Source organism: Oryzias latipes, chromosome 18, assembly GCF_053564925.1.
Source record: "Oryzias latipes strain Hd-rR chromosome 18, Olatipes_Hd-rR_3.1".
Classification (NCBI taxonomy): Eukaryota; Metazoa; Chordata; class Actinopteri; order Beloniformes; family Adrianichthyidae; genus Oryzias; species Oryzias latipes.
The window spans coordinates 20,631,082-20,648,568 of NC_136254.1; the positions used below are offsets into that span (position 1 = coordinate 20,631,082).

General features: G+C 41.6%; 2 protein-coding genes across 2 annotated transcripts in view; one reads left to right on the plus strand and one right to left on the minus strand.

Annotated features, from left to right (window-relative positions):
- Positions 1–2,137, plus strand: part of acap1 (ArfGAP with coiled-coil, ankyrin repeat and PH domains 1) — a 24,519-nt gene extending 22,382 nt beyond the window's left edge. Inside the window, exon 23 of the mRNA XM_004079815.5 lies at positions 1,486–2,137. Coding sequence (XP_004079863.1) covers positions 1,486–1,583 — 98 coding nt within the window. The 3' untranslated portion in view covers positions 1,584–2,137. The remainder of the gene's footprint in view (positions 1–1,485) is intronic.
- On the minus strand, positions 2,131–13,296 carry slc16a13 (solute carrier family 16 member 13). Its single transcript, XM_004079814.5, has 7 exons — positions 13,158–13,296; positions 10,220–10,274; positions 9,905–10,146; positions 9,319–9,462; positions 7,490–7,746; positions 4,865–5,393; positions 2,131–3,311 (listed from the first exon to the last, which is right to left on the minus strand). Exons 3-7 carry the CDS (start codon positions 10,131–10,133, stop codon positions 3,088–3,090), a joined length of 1,383 nt encoding a protein of 460 aa, XP_004079862.1. The 5' UTR covers positions 10,134–10,146; positions 10,220–10,274; positions 13,158–13,296; the 3' UTR covers positions 2,131–3,087.
- Between the last annotated feature and the right edge of the window lie 4,191 nt (positions 13,297–17,487).

Consider the following 17,487-nt stretch of genomic DNA (forward strand, 5'->3'; position numbering starts at 1 on the left):
CTGTAGATCGGATTTGTAAGTTCTTGATATTTGAGTGTACGTGTGAATAGACAATTGCAAGTACACACAGTTACGCACAAAAAGCTACAAATCTAGAATTTCGCACATACACACACACACATCTGGTGAGACTACTTTCTCTCCACGTCATTCGGCTCTTTTTGGAGCTTGAAAGTGCGCTCTCGGTGCTGGACGATGGGGGTTTCAGTTGTGAAGGAAGACAAATGTGTGACGTGTTTGTCTGCTTGAATTGGCCCCCGGTCAGTACTTCCCATGACGTGCGTTTTCGTTGTGTGTCTTTTTTTTGTTTGTTTTTTTTCTTTGTTGGCTCTCATGTGTCTTTGCCATCTGCCCGCTGAGATGTCCATCTGGTCTCAAATGCTTGTGCAGTGTGCCACCTGCAGCAAATTAAGAGGTAAAATGCATGTGCATGCTGTTATGTGTTTGTTTGTTTGTTTGTTTGTTTGCATGCTTCGTCCTGTACGGCTACAACTCTTTTGGTGCATCACCTCCAGTGACGTGCGGTGAGGTTTCTGGCTGGTGAGGCTTGGACTCTTTCAGAGTCAGTTTTCCAAATCTGTACCTCCATTATGTTTGCCAACTGCGGATTATGCCTTTTATCTCAATCCGCTGTATTTTCATGCACACAGCAGAGACATATTGGGCAAAAGAAGAATGTGAAATGCATGGAGGCTACACACCATGGCCGATGCTTTATCGCTATAACACACACACAGAAAGGACACACTGTTCTTATTTTTACTGTAAATTAAGCCCATACACCTCTTTTTTATTTTTTTAACAAAAATCTTTGGGACTTTGCCGTTAAGGTTCTTCTCCTTTGAGCAACAATTCTTAGGATTCTCCAAGCATTCTTAAACTTTTTAAAAAAAATTTAACTTTGGAGCCCTTAAGGGTCAGCTTTGGTCATCACGTTTCATCAGAAAGCAAGGTGTCCGAATTGTTTTTAAAATCCAGGGCTCTACATAGTCCCGCACTATATCGTTTTTTAGTAGTTAGGGGTAAGGGGTGGAACTCAGACATAACCTTAATCTGCTCCCGATTTCCAACAATTTAAATAAAGAAATGCTCAGAAATGCAGTTTTGAGCTTCATCATCAGAAGAATGTCACAAGAACATGTTAAAAACCCAATTTTCATCGGAGTGGGTCTTTAAATGTTGTCAGTGCTGCTTCATGTGTCCGATCCTAACATTGAATAAGTCATATACATATGAAATTCATTAACTGTTTAATAGAATGTGAGAACATGCAATAAAAATTGCATTTACAGTTCAGATTAGTGGATAAAAATGTCTGTATTTATCATTGGTATACTGCCTCACATGCCTCCCCTGCCTCACCTGCCTGCACGTCCCCGATTCACTCAAAAGGTTTAGTAGCTTAAATGGAGACGATGTGTCAGCCCTCAGCCTTTCCAGAAAGCTCCGAAGCTTCATGGCTTTTTCTCTGATCTTTTTATCCAGGTGATGAAACCTATCAGGACATTTTCAGAGACTTTTCACACATGGCCTCAAACAATCCCGAGAAGCTCAGGCGCCGCAGCATGGACCCCAAATCCTAACCAGCAAAAAAAAAGGCCTTCCTCTCGCCCCACCCTGCCTGTCGCATCTCGACTCCACATGTTTTTACGCTGGAACAGAAGCGTTTCAGCTCTCAGGCATGCAGACACGCGCTCCTTCTGGCTCCCTGCCATTCGTTCGGTCACAGCTCAGCTGGTGCTGGCTTGAGAGGGTCCGAGTGCCCCCACACAGGGAATTCTTTGTGTGAGCGTTGTGTCAAATGGAACCAGCTTCACGAGGCCAGTGTGAGGTGTGCTTACGTTGCCGCTCAGACGGCAACACTGCTGTGCCAAAAGTTGCAAATAAAACCTGTAAATCTTTTTTTTTTTATTCAAAAAGAGATATTTTTATGACATTTTGCTTTCTAAACTGATTTTATAAAGACATTTTCTGATCAAAATCCACACAGTAAAAGTTGTCAAAACTAAAAATGTTTTCCTTTACCGTGAATTGTTTGAAAACATTCCAGCCAATGTTTGTCAGTTCTGTTCACATTTATGTAAGGTACTTAAAATCTGTGTTGTGAACAAATAAACCACAGTAGAAAAATTTCTAATCATTGTGTTCAATTCTTTGTTTTTTCTGTGGATTGAAGCTGTTTCAGAGGATTTGTTCAATTTCTTACAATGTCCAGCAGAGGGCGACACAGCTGTTTGGTTGGTCTCTGGTTTTTACACTAGTTTTGTGAAAAGAGAGGTAAAGTAGGGGTAAAAACAACATAGTTTGGTTGGCTGGTACAAAGAGGTAACAATTTTGTATAATGAAAACTAAAAAGGGTTTTTCTTTTAGGTAGTTGCCTAGCAACACTTAATTATTGACTTCCATTAATGGAGCAACTCTGGGTGAGTGTGCCTTTAACCAGCAGTTCACTGTGACCCCATTTTAACCATTAAAAACCTTCATTCATTGTCCTCAAAGACAGAATTTTCCTGTTTGAAAGGGTTTATGGTTTACTAAAGTTCAGGGTGCAAATGCAAAAGGCACGTATTGAACAGACGGAAAGCACGGTTCCTGCAGGACAACTTTTCCAACACTGTCAAAGTTTTGCAGCTGGTAACGATGTCTGTGATAACAAAGGGAGGAGCTGAAAGAAATCAGCCAGAGAAGACTTTTGTAGCACTTTGTCAATAAAAAGCTGTGGCTTCAGGTGAAAGTCCAGGTCTACAAAACCTAAACTACAGGAAATGCACCTTAATAACAAGGTAATGTTGACATATGCTGATAAAATGTTGAAAGATAATGTGCAAATCAAATTTATACCTGAAGAAAATAATACATTTGAGTACAGAGGTAATTAGTATCTGTTTACAGTCCCTTCAAAGACATAGAGGGAAAGTTAGTTATTTCAGCTGAAGTAGCTGAAAGTGCAAACCTGACATCAAAAGTGTTTTGAGCCTCGTCTTCACTTTTGGATTTGAGCGTCCGCGACAGCGTGAGGATGCTCCATCCACCTTCGCAGCAGCGTTCCCGTCTTCAGAAAGGAGCCGTACTCTGTCAGGAGTATTTTTACCTCTCTGGTTCGTCTGTCTGATTGTTAGCGTCTGTAGACAAGCTGCTCATCTGCTGCAGCTCTGGGGGCAAACTGTCGCTCTTGTCAGTGACAGGAAGTGGAGGATCCGTGCAGGAGAAGAAGTGAGGCAGCGTGGCCAGGGTGAAGGAACCCAGGAGGAGGAAGGAACCGGCAACCAAGAAGGAGGCGACATAGTTTCCGGTGATGTCCTTGAGGAACCCTTCAAACAGAGAAAGTGATTTACTAAAAAAAAAAAAAAGATTCATGACCACATGATGCTGGTAAGAAACCATCGCTGCAGACTCAACACAGCACTCTAAATCTAAATTATGTGGTTTGTGTGTTAGAGTATGTTAATAATGAAGATTAAGATTACTGTGATAAAAATGGTGGTTTAACAAGTTTTTGTGGCATGTTTCTGATGATGGAAGACATATATTAAGAATATTTAGCTCAAAATTGAATTTCTGAGTATTTCTTTATTCAAATCAGAATGAAACAGGTGCAGATGAAAAAATGCTGATTAAAAACTATCATGATTACGATGTAAAAAAAATACGCAGGCTGTCCACACACCCCCTGCTCTGCAGAAACTGTCCTAGAAAACGACAAGTTTCGTCGGTATCATCATAATTAAAAGACCACCGGGAAGGCTTTGAAAATAGATCAAAAGATCTACTGAATGGGTAAAAATTTACAGGCTGCTTCAGAAATATTAACATCCACAGTTCAACTTGCATTTATATATATATCTTGGATGTTGAATGTCTCAAGCAATGGAGAGCAGAGGATACAGTGCTGGAGGAAAGATCCTCATGGGAGGACAAACCCCAGAATGGGATGTACCACCGGACCATAACTGATGTGGCTGATATCAAGAAGTCCTACCAATGGCTAGAAAGGGCTGGCTTACAGGACAGCACCAGAGCAATAGAGGCTCAGATCTACCACACCAGACAAGACCCAAGGTATAGGCTGTGCAAAGAGGTGCCTGAAACAATCCAGCACATAACTGCAGGGTGTAAGATGCTGGCAGGTAAGGCATACATGGAGCGCCACAATCAAGTGGCTGGAATAATATACAGGAACATGTGTGCAGAATATGAACTGGAAACCCCAAGGTAAAAATGGGAAACACCTCTGAAGGTGGTAGAGAATGAGAGGGCAAAGATCCTGTGGGACTTCCAGATCCAGACTGATAGGATGGTAATGGAGAACCAACCAGACATTGTAGTGGATAAAGAACAGAGGAAAGCCGTTGTGGTGGACATGTGACTATAGTCAAAATGAGCTGATCAGATGTAGATGTTTTCTCATTCTTTCCATCAAAGTCCTGTAGGAGGCTGGTGATTCTTCTGTCGTAACATTCTTGGTTCTTCACAGTTTTGGTCAAACGGGAAAACTGAAACACACTGACAGCCGAGTGCACGGCAACAATTGACCATTTATCTTTAAAGCTGAGTTCTGGAGTCGTCGTCGAGCGTTAATGTTTTGATATCACCAACATGGCCAACTCCTGGAATGATGACATCACGTTTAACCCTTTGACACTGCAGATGTTACGTTAATTGTGTTGCAGAGTTATGGTAGTCAAAAGAAAATCAACACTGGAGCTAATGTTGAAAGGTTGAAGCTGAGTTCTGGAGGCGTTGTCAAGCAATCCAATTTTTTAATGTCGCCAACATGTCCGACTTCCGGAATAGTGACATGACATATAAACACCCTTAAAACAAGCCTCTAGGACTCCAGTGGGCCTCTTTGTCGTGCTCCTACCTGACAGAGGGGTTCCCAGCAGTCCTGCACTGCTCTCGATGAGCTGCAGCAGCCCAAGGGCGCCCATCGTCCTCTGCACCCCGACGATCTTTGGCACCACCGCAAACACCAGCGAGGTCAACGCTCCCGAGCAGAACCCGTACAGGAGGCTGATCACCACCAAAGCGGCGTAAGAGCCGGTCAGGGAGCTCACGGGCAGTAGCATGATGAACAGTCCCACCAGCAGTGTCCAAAAGCTCAGCAAGTGGATGAGCCGGAAGTGGCCCAGGTCGGAGAACCACCCCGACACCACTCGGCCGCAAATGTCCGTGGCTCCCGCGGCTGACACCACGAAAGCCGCCTGGTACTGGGAGAAGCCGGCCTGGCGGCTGTGGGCCACCAGGTGGAAATACGGAACAAAATAGCCGACGTTGAAAAGACTGACGCCCAAGGTGTAGGTGATGTAAGGCCTCTCTAGGAGCAGAGACAGCTCCAGGTATGAGGAGAATCGACGCAGAACATCAGAACAAGACAGCGTACTCTTTGATTCCTGCAGAGAAAAGACAACAAGCCTAATTTAGTGGAGAGCTGAAGTTTGTGACTGATATATGTGGTTGATATTTCAGACAAATCATGTATTTTATGGTGTGACCGCTAAATTTGATGTACCTGATACTGAAAACGTTGTACCTTAGGATCCCTTCTTCCAGAAAAACGCCCATTAGCCATGAGAAAATCTAATATTTTAAAATATATAATGAACATATGTATTCTGTAGGTACCCCACATGTTTAAAGACTGCATTTTGTGCTTGAACAGTGCCATTTTGTAGAGACTTGGGCAAATAGACATTGAATATTTTTGCAGCATTTATGTCAATGGCCGGCAGTGGCGGTTCTACACTGACTTACTCCCTGGGCGAGTAACCCCACCAGCGCCCCCCCCCCCCCCCCCCCGCACATATACAAAATTTGACAACAACATCCTGTTGTGTTCCCTATCTTCTATTTAACCATTTTACACAAAAAATGCATGACTTTTTTAGACTCCTATTACAGCGGGGGTCAAACTCAGTCACACAGGGGGCCTAAGTTAAAAACACGCTTAAGGTTTTGGGCCGAAGAAGATAAACATTTAATGAACACACTAAAGCTAAACTTTTAAACCTTTTAAACTGAACTTTTTGAACATAAATATGAATAAAAACAGGAACACAAGTTAAACCTTAAATAACTTGTAATATTTTGCTCTCCATAGAAATTTATTCTGTCAAAATTATACAAATATGAACATGCTGCAGGACAAAACAAAGAAAGCCTGGAAATATTAACAAGAAATTACAAATCAAATAATTCCGTTTTTTTTGTGCTGTTTTATCATTTTTTAGAGCATTTTTTTTAGAGCTAGACTCCTGCTTCACTTTTAGCAATAATTTCTTAATGCGTGACGTCCTGTGTGTGTCTTTGTGAAACATATCAGAGGGATTAGGTCTAAAAAAAAAACTTATTGTGATTAATGTTTAGGTCTTATAAAACATTAAAGACAAAATCATAGAACTCATCAGTGGGATTACTCCAAAAATATTTGGCATTTCCCTAAATTTGTGCAACACCAACTCAATCCATAAAAAATGGTCTGCCCCCACCACCCCTCCCCTTCCCTCTGACACACGCGGCTCCGTCTCTCTGACGGGAGGCGCAGCTGCGGCCCAGATTTGATTGTCAGATAGAAAAAGACTCCCAATCACCTGTTAGTGTGATTCAGCCAGCCACCGGCGAGTTGCGCCTCCCTCTCGAGTTTTTTGACTTATGTTCCAAAGACTACCGCAAAGAGGTGTGGCCGCAAGCGTCTTGCAGCAGAGGGCGGTGGTCACGTGCGTGTCGGGTCTGCCGTGTCAGAGCAAGGAATTGTGGGAAATAATCCCCATTGCCTGCTTTTGTCGAAATTGGGTTGAGCACGGGTGATTGTTCTGCCCAATTCCTTTTCATGTGCCTGTTTAACGTTGTTTCACTCTGAGTTATTTCATCTTTTTTTTTTTTTTTTGCACCATAAGTGTGAAGAGCAAATAGGATGAAGACATTCTTAAGAGTCTGATGTATCAAAATAAAAGTGATAAGTGTCAGCAGCTGAAGCAATTTCAAATTAAAAGCTACAAGCTTCCTCTGTGAATATCGTAGATATCTATCGTCGTAATATCGTCGTAGTACCACAGCATAATATGTGCGTAACGCACGCATCGGCCACGGCAAATGCCGCCCCCTATGAAGTGCCGCCCTGGGTGACCGCCCACATCGCCCATATCAAAAACCGCCACTGATGGCCGCCATCTTTACAAATGGCCGCCGTTTTGGATTTTTCTCGTGGCCAACATACTTTTCTCAGGTTTTGTGTCTTTCTAAACATTTAAGGGATACAATTAACTACTCATTTTAATTGAAACTGAACAAGAATATAAAAACTCAATGTAAACCACAGAAATGCTGAAGTATAAGTATAGCATAAAAGCAAAAACCGGAGAATAAGAGACATACAAGTACATTTCTAATGAGAAAATGAATTACTGAGGTGAACTGAGGGCATACGTCACAAGTTTAAAGTTCTAATCCAACAGGTTCCACTGTTGAGATGTTCTCCATCGGCCTCTACCTTTTGGAGAGCTTTGGGGCGGGGCTGTGGGCGAATCAGAGCTCCACAGGGTACTATGTTGAGGCTTAGGCCACCCAAAATGAGAAGGGCACCTCTCCAGGCGTACGTCTCCACCAGCAGTTGGAAAAGGGGGTTAAAGGCAAAAGAAGAGAGGCCAATGCTGGAAAAGCCCAGTCCTAAAGCCAGGGTCCGCCGGTGAGAGAAGTTAGCGATGACTGTAGCTACCATGGGAGTAAAGATCAACCCCCACCCCAAACCTGGAGGAACAGCAAAGGAAACATACATCAGTCTATGCGGCTGCAGGTCACTACTGCAAGCAGTGGATGACATTTATACTAGAGTTTGAATTTAGAAGTGTGTTTTTTGAGGTACACATCTTGCCATATTGTGATATATTCTAAGAAACCCTCTAAACATGTTTCTTTCCGAAGATCTTCTGTATCTTTGATGGCCAGGAAGCCAGAAAGATCACAAGCTGCGTTTTTCTAACAGAAGAAAATCTAAAGTGTCTCCACTACACTGCGTAGAGGAAGTTACTCACTTGGATTTGTCATGCTCCATAGGTGTGCCTTTTTACCATTACAGATGGTAACGGTTTTTCTCGTTCTTTACAATGGTTACAATAAGCAGCAGTGGATGCAGTTTATTATTATTGTTTTGCAAAAATGTAGTTGTGGAAACACAACCATGAAATCAATATTCTGAAAGAGTCATTTTTACAAAGGTAGGGAGTTGATCCTGACTCAGAAAGTGTTTTACTCAACCAGGAGTCTGCTAAAACATGTTATAAGTTTGTAACAAACGGTGTTAGCATAGTTTGTGCACTGTCAGACATTAGTGTGTTTACTTTCTGAGCTGTTCCCTGTTTACTTTAGTCTAGAGATAAGCACGAATCACTGTGTAGGGACGTGTAGCTGGAGCCAGAGCTAAACAGTAAAGGCCATGTCTCAAATTTTTGGTCTTTCATGATACATGCGTGATATACATATTTCATAAGTGTTTCTTGCATTCGTCGATGTACGCAGATGTCCGCTGAAAGTTTCGTCTGATGGGTCTTTACGTGAATTTGGTTTTGAGCTGTTCCAAATGTTTTGGTCGGTTGAGAATTACAGAGTTTTTGAGAATTTTATGTAGCTTATACGCAATTATTACATAAATCTTGAGCAATTCTATGTGATTTTTGCAGAATCAATACGCAAATTTGTGGCCTTCTACGATTATTCCACATGCAAACTTTTCACATATAAATGGCCCAATAATGACGTACAGGTTAGGTTATGTTTTACTTTGATTTATGTTTTTCTTGGCGTGGTTTATTCGTATTTCTTCCGTGGTTTTAAGGTGGTTCATTCGTGATGCATCTGTGAGAATGTCAGAATACAAACGATAACTTTTCTTACTTTTTCCACTTAAATTCTACGTTGTGGCTGTAAGACACGGTCTTTACCGCCTCATTCTTTTTGTTTACAAATCAACCACCTGTCATCCTGTGCATGAAATGGTGAGCAGATCAGAACAGGACATTGAAAAGCTTTTGTTGCTAGTAATACTGTCAGTTACTAAACATAGGGAAACACTAGAGGAGCAAACCGGATCAATGAACAACAAATGTAAAAATTGTATATCATTGAAGTGAAGTGAAGTGCAGTGAATCAAATCAAATCGCTACCTCAGTGATCTACAGCCCTAATCTCTAGTGTTAAATGAATAAAAAGCCTTGACAGCAGAATGTCCGGTCTCCTCAAACAAAGGGAAATGTCTCAATAAAGCATTTTTACAATTGTTTGTGAGATGTTTTTCCACTGAAAGACAAAGCAACCTTTTTGTACCTGAAATTAGGCCCATAGTGAGGTAAAGGTGAACAAGGCAGGTGGCCTGAGAAGCAAGTATCAGGCCAAGTCCAGCCAAGAAGCCTCCAGTCATGACCACCGCCCTGGCGTTGAACGCGTTACACAGCGCAGCACTCAATGGACCTGAAACGACAAGTTTGGAAACTCTTTGTTTTAAATGCATGTCAAACTTTGCATAAATTTACTAATTCATTTAAGGAAAAGAATAAAACGATTTTCCAGAAACGAATGGATTTGTTCCGTATTTGATTACTTGATCTGTTTACCTTTTAAAGACCTTAAGCAACAACAAAAAGTTCTCATTGAACCCTTTAACACCAGAGTTTTAGCTCCAGTTTATACCTTCTTTAGACTACCGAAACTCTTCAAGCGTTTACGCAATTGACAAAATTCCAGCGGATTCTGAAGTGAAGAAAAGAGGCTTCAACACTTTACTAAGTTCGATGAGTTACAGCATGTCAAAGGGCGTGCGTTATTTAGGCGTCACCGGCGATATATCCGGTGTTAAAGGGTTAAAATTAGAACAAAAAGGTCAACATGTTTTTTATATGCTGGCGCGACTCACTGAAGAACTGCTGCGCTGCCAGACCAATGGATGAGATCCAGGAGATGGCCTGAGCACTTTCCTCAAAGTACTGAACGAACTCCATAAAGAAGATCCCCAAGCTGCGCATCAGGCCGAACACCAGGCTCATGCTGACGAACATGGCAACAACCAGCACCCAGCCCCATCCTCCGTCCGGGCTGTCCTCCCCGTCGCTCTTGCCCTCTGCTTTCTGCTTTAAATTACTCATCTCTGGGAAAGACCTTTAGAGAAAAAGTCACTTATTGACACTAAGCAGAAAGCAAAAAGAAAGGAATTTTCTTTTTGTGGACATACCAGGAGTCAGTAAAACAGAAGTGCAGGACAAGTCTCACATCCTCTTCTAGGATCTCTAAAAATTTAAGGAAGTTAAATTTACAAAAGAAATTCCCATCATGTTCAGGGGACACACACTCAAAAAATGTACGAACGACAAAAGGATAATCATTCAGAGTGTCCCGCTCCGATCATCTTCTGATCTATTTTCAAATCGTTCCCAGTGGTCTTTTTATTAGGATTCTGCCATTTTTAGCCTAAATTTTAAAAAAAAACGTGGCATGTTCTAGGACAGGGGTCGGGAACCTATGGCTCGCGAGCCATATATGGCTCTTTTGATGGTCACATGTGGCTCGCAGACAAATCTTTAATTATACTTTTTTTTTTTTTTTTCATTAGACCAGACCTTGTCTGGCGCGATGCGATGCCAGAGGCGCACAGTAGTAGCGGTGCTTGGAGAACAAAATCTACACCAGCATTATCACTTTACTATTATCTATTATTTCACAGAGTTTGTACCAGCCGGAAACCTGTGAATTGCCGTGCCTAAAACTGCGCGCTCCCGTCTCTGAGAAAGAGCGCACAGTTGCGGGGACGGGATGTTAGAGGATGAAAGCAGAGGGGGTGGGGGGCTCGGTCAGTAAGGTGAACCGCGCAGGGATTGTAATAACGTAAAACCCGCTGCCCGTCACTCACTGCAGCGTGTGAGAGTGTGTTTGTCTCCATGTCTGTCTCACATCTACAGAACATTCAGACCTACGATCACGTTTAAAGTCTCAACGCCTGCATGAAGCAGAAACTCACCACGTATCAACCAGACTAGACAATCAGCAAAACTACCACGAGAAATACTCATCATTTATTAGCAACAGCATAACAATGTTATTAAAAAGAATCCACAGACTTATTGTACTTTAAAAGTGTTGAATTTACATCAAATACACACATTCATTTGTATATTTAGTTTTAAACATATTGTCGCGTACTGAGTTTAACTTGGCTGTTGGGCCGCGTTAAAAGTTCTGGAGTTCCTTAAACGCATCAAGCAGAGATCTGATTGGCTCTCAGTTCTGTCGCTCAGCCTGTTGTTAGGTAGTTTGGACCAATGGGGTTCAGCTATGGGCCGAATAAGGGAAATGGGAGGGCTGGAGCGGCAGGAGCGAATATAAAGTTGGGAGAAGCGCTCTCTCTCGTCTCTGTGGGAGAGATTGAGGAGTTGCTGAATTAATTGTATGGCGTTTGTTGTGGTCTGCAGTAACCAGAATAGAGAACCCTAAAAGAGGTTAAGTCTCCGTGCCTCAGTGTGGGAAAGGGACACTACATTATTGTATGGCTCTTTTGAAATTACATTTAAAAATATGTGGCGTTTATGGCTCTCTTGGCCAAAAAGGTTCCCGACCCCTGTTCTAGGACATCGTTTCTGCAGAGCGGTAGGAGTTTATTAGAAATTCACTTCTGAGTTGTGACCAAGACTGTTACCGTGGACCATGCCCTTCACCCATTTGTTTATATGCTCTTCCGCTAGCTTACAGCCCCTCACAACCCCAACCTACCATTATGGAGGCAATTAAAATGGTGAGCAATATTTAAGCCATTCAGTCGTACTGTTTGGAGCCAGATGCAGCTCAGAAAGGGAAAAAAAAAGCTGACATGGATTTAGTTGTCTACAAGCTGGTCCATCAGAATGAAGCAGAGCAGGAAGCTTTTGGCTTGGCCATCTAGTTTCTACGCCCCAAAAAAGTTCTTCCATCTGCATTTTTTCGTCTGCTCCTGATTCAGAAAGATTTGAATAAAGAAATGTTCAATTTTTAACTTAATTTTCTTTCTATATGTAGTCCATCATCAAAAAAAATGCAACAAGAACATGTTAAAAATACCAAAAACATGATTTTCATTCCTTCGTTCATCTTCTAAACCCATTTTGTCCCTTTCGGGGTCACAGGGCTGCTGAAGCCTATCCCAGCCACTCCAGGGCGAAGGCAGGGGACACCCTGGACAGGTCGCCAGTCTGTCGCAGGGCCACAAATCACACACCCATGCATACTCACATTCACACATTTACTTTAGAATAACCAATGAACCTATGAAGCATGTTTTTGGACGGTGGGAGAATGAAAACCCTACAAACATTCATTACTTCAGATATGCACACAAGCCAGCAGTTGAGAAATGATTTACGACGAGTTCGTGACATTACGAATTCAGGTTTGTTGTTTGTTTGGTGTCAAAATGATTACAGTTCTATAAAATACAAATCCTCACAATTCAATATAATATGACACATTTTACGGCAAGATTTTTTTCCAATAAACTTTTCCAGGATTTTTGACCTTCCCTGCTTTCTGTACATGTCAAAAAACGATAATGATTAACTTCAACATAAGTCTCCTGTATGTGTCTGGACCTTAAGTGGGTGAAAGGTGAGTCCCAGTAGTGGGTCGTGTGACAAGCATTTATTGATTACTTTCTATTTAGACGCACAACAGAGTTTTAGAATTAGATAAAAGCACCCAGACACTTTGACAGGGACCCCCCACCTGGGCTGAACATCTGTAACCTTTGGTGACTGAGCAGGTTTCGTGTCTAAATAGAACATATGTCCCACATTTATTACACCTCACTACCGGCATGATAATATGAAACGGAGGGCATATCAGTCACAAACAGATGCACCATCTCCAACACGGAGATTTCGAGCTTTACTCCTACCAAACTAACGCTATCGTACTTTCTTTTTAAAGCTAACAGGTTGAATAATGTGGGTTATTGTTTTTATTTATTACATTGTCCCTTTTCCGACTTTTAAGAACAATTACACTCGTTTCATAACTTGTAAAAATAAAATTCTGCTCCTGGCTGAATGAATAAGCGCGTGCTCCGGACGCTTCCTTAAACCGTATTTTGTGTCTCGTAAGTCGATTTTTATTTATATATATTTATATATTTATGCTGAACTCACCCGTTGGTTTATCATGTCTCTTCAGATCGGCTCATGGTCCAAACTCTATTGCTTTAGTGCAGGGGTTTAAAAGAACCTCCCGGCTTCTGGTCTATCAACGTGAACAACTAGGCTAAACTCATCTATGGCAAGCCATTGAAGCCAAAAATATCTCCACACACGCAGACTCAGAGCTGCCTCAATAATAGAACGGAAATTAAAATGAGCCTTTTTTTTTACACTACCTAGTTTACCAATAGACTTAACTAAAAACTTTTAGGCTGAGTGTGAATTGCTTCCCTACCCCTCTAGCGACTCCCTATTGCTCCAAGTGTGGTGGCAATTAAAGCTGTAGTGGTGTCCGAAAGTTGTTTTTTTTTTAAGGAGGAGCTGTAGAGACTTAGGGCCTGCCATCTCCAGCCACACTTGATGGAAAAACACATTTATTCACATGGGTGTGCTCTGAAGCACAGACGTTTACACTTAAATGTAAATACAGATTTTTTTTGTTCCTGCATGTCTTTTTAAAGTTATAAAACCTATGTTGTTGTATATTTTCCGAGTGCTGGCAGCTATGCACTAATGTAGATGACCGGTGACTATAAATGGTGTCATCGAGCGATACAAACATCTGACTTTGAAGAGAGTAGTTTTTCCTAATTTCTCTAGTTATCCCTCCATACGGAAGGGTAGGGAAGCAATTAAGATTTGTCTTTATGCATTAGTTATTATGGCAAACCACAAGAACCAGTAGTTGCTCCATAAATAAAAAGGTAATAAATTGCTCACTGTTGTTGTACCTTTGACAAAGACAATACAACATTGGTTTGTTCGCCCATCTCTTTGTCCGTCCAGCGCATTGACTGTATATGAGCACTGGACCAAGTGGGTGTGAGATCATCCATAAAAAATGACTTGCTTCCAGTCCCAAATTAAATGAAGTCAATTCAGTTGCCTTTTTTTTCCAATACGGATGCTGCCATTTTGGAACCAGACAACGTCAGTAAGTAGTGGTTGGTCCAAGTTGATCTGAGTCAACATTTCTCTGGCAACCACTCTCCCCAATCAGAAGTGAGCTTGCTGGAAATCCACACCCCTTTCCACTGAAAGCTGGCTCGGGAGAATCTGTCAATCAAACGTTTCGAATGCTCGACGTCAGACCACCTACCTTTATTGAAACAACTGATTGATACGTTTTAAACTTGAAGGACTTGCACTACAGAAAAAATAGTTTGAAGAAATTTTTTTTTAACAAGAATATTAAAAAAGGTACTAGAGCAAGAATGGTTATTCTGACAAATAAAATAGTAGAGTAATAACAGTTTGATTTTTAATCAAAGTCTATGGGATTTCAGATTCTTGGAGCCGGTGGGTACCGGTGTATTTGGAACGCCAGGAGGAGGAGTCACTCAGCCCAGTTCTGTAGTCAGTGGTCTAATAGGCTGTATTTTGCATGACTAGACTTCCCAAGTGTTTAAAAGGCTTTTGAGCTCATTAGGGGCAACCTCTCTGGAAAGAATATTAGTTCCATGTATACAGCACAGAGCTACTTTTAGCTTGGACTGGCATTACAGTGGATATTTGTCGCAGAACAGGCGCATGAAAAAGCTTGTAAATATCAACTGTTTGTGAGAACTGGACTGAATGACCCTTACCCCCTCATGTTCCAAACAAGATGTACCCGCTGGTTCCAGGAGGCCAAAATCTCATTGACTTCTATAGAAACAAAAAAAAAGCTATTACTCATTATTAACGCTAGTCATTCTATTTGTCTGAATAACCATTCTTGCTCTTCTACATTTTTAACATGTTCTTGCTAATCCTATTTTTATTTTTTGCGATTTTTTTCCTTATTTGAAGTTATCCAAGTTAGAAACTGGCCAATTAAATGCCTCAATAAAGTCTGTTGTCTCATGTTCAAGAAAACGTTTGATTGACAGATTTTGTGTAGCCCCTTTCAAGTGGCAGGGGTGTGGCCTTCCAAAGAGCTTCCTCCCGATTGGCGAGAGTTGTTACCATAAAAATGACGACCAACTTGAACCAATCACACCTTACTGACAAAATTTGGTTCGAACATGGTGATGTCCATATCATGCAAAACATGGCAACTGAATTGATTTTTGTTCCTTGGAGCCAGGAGCAAGTCATTTTCTAAGGGTGACGTCTCACACACACTCAGTCCAGTTACTATATACAGTCAATGTTGATAAGTAAAACACTGGAATGGTAATATGGGTTGATCCAATAGCAAGATTCAACCTCGTCAGTCAAAGCCTCAAACACAACTTTAACAAGTCCAGGTTAAAAAAAATCAACGTTATTGACAAGAGAAGTTGAACAATACAAGACCACACGTTGAGGAGCCCGCAGGAAAGCAGAACCTTGTTAAAAACACATTACAAAGCACACGAACTGGTGTGCTTTAAGGAAACACGCCTGTCAGAGGAACCACAAACATGGTGCAAACAACCCAGAAAAGGACTAAATCAAAACTCAGCTGACTGCTACGCACTTAAAGTAAAACAGAATAGTCTTTATAAAAGTCTTTCCTCACTTGCTCCATCAGTGAAATCCCCCCCCCCTACACATGGCTCTGAGCTTATGGCACCATCCAACTCTCTGGCATTTAGCTATGCCAGACAACAGAGATAGCATGGAATTCCACCATTAAAGTCACAAAGGGTACCCCCCAGAGAAACAGTGACCAGCTTACTCGCTAGTCCATCCCTGAACTATCTACAACAGGCAGCTGACCTTTTGCAGGTTCATTGCTCTCTTGAAGGATCACAAGCTTCAACCTTCAAAGAAATTAAATCTACAGAGCCCGTTTCGTGGGAACAAATACATTATTTCGTGGGAACGAATTCACTTTTTTTTGTACCTGTGTCACGTCACGGGCTCCCTGGAAATCAGGTCCAACAAGTAGCACGTGTGTCTGATCGACACAGCTGCTCAGTCTGCTCTTATTGCATGCTTATAGGACAATCCATCAGGTAGAAAAATGATCTAGTGAAAACAACTCATATTTTCATTAAAAAATGCATTCTTTAGTGTGCCAAAGGTAATTTATATGGATGCAGTTTACTCTGAAAGGTTTAAGAAAAGCATGAAATATAGGCTTTTGAAGTTCGATGAATCAAATATAACGTTGGACACACAAAGTTGAGTTCAGAGAACAGACACTAGATGGAGACATCTGCAAAGTTCCACTAACAGAATTAGTTTTTTGCTCGAGCTTAACCCTTGTGCTATCCTAAGCACTTTAACATTGGGAGTTGGGTCATCTAGACCCACTAGACAGTGCGCTGAACCTTTTTTCTTCAATGATTTTTGAACCTCACTGGTGTCCATGGATTACGTGAATTCTTTTCACCTTTTTCCACCTTTGTCATGGTAGGGAGAACACATCAATGTAAGGGTGGGGTCATCTAAGATAGCACAAGGGATAAAGTGACTTTCAAGTGCATTTGCTTTAGCAAGCCCCTTTCAGATAATGTCAAAAAAGTCCACTTTCAATGTTTGTTTTCAGAGTATGATGAACATTAGTTACATATTCATCCAGTTTTCTAAGCAAAGTTCTCACTTGATCCTGAGCTGCATGAAAAGTTCATCAGCAAGATGCTGAAGAAGGAAAAACCGTGCATGGACATTTGCAAATTATGTAAGGACATTATACAAGGCAAACACTAAAAGCCAACATATTTTCTGTGTTGCCCGAGAGAAATGTGTGTAATCTATTCTGGCTTCTCAACTTTCATTATCCCCTAAACTAACCTGTTTTTCCCCACACAAATGTCCGTTTTGTTTTCAAAGACTGACAACATACAGTTATCCTTCATCTCACTTATTGAAGAAATCTGTCCTAAAACTTGTTTTTTTTTTCAGACAATTTAACCAGGTAGGAAGTGGTCGATAAAATCAATCAACTGGACTTTTATCTTATCTCGTTTATCTTTTATTATTGAAAAGACCTTTTCTACAAGAGGTCTTTTCATTTCCGAAAATGGTTGGGGTGACTACAAGATAACAAAGGTAAAAACTTCAACTCATGAGCACTATTTATTTATTTATTCTAAAGCAGAATCTTGGAAAGTCCCGTCAAACTTCCAGCGTTTGTTGGCCGAGGGCAGACAATAAGTTAAACAAGCCAAAACTCATCAGGGATCAGGAAGCGGGAATGACAGAGGGTGAGAGAGTTCAGTGGCAGTCTGCAGCCCCCACAGTGACACCTCTCGCATTCAGGAAGCACCCGCGGGCCCTCACACGTGTTGTCGGCTGGTGGTGTGACTGTAAAGGACGAGGACCCTGGAGGAAACAGGTGTCCTTGCCCTCATTGTCTCAACTCCAAGAA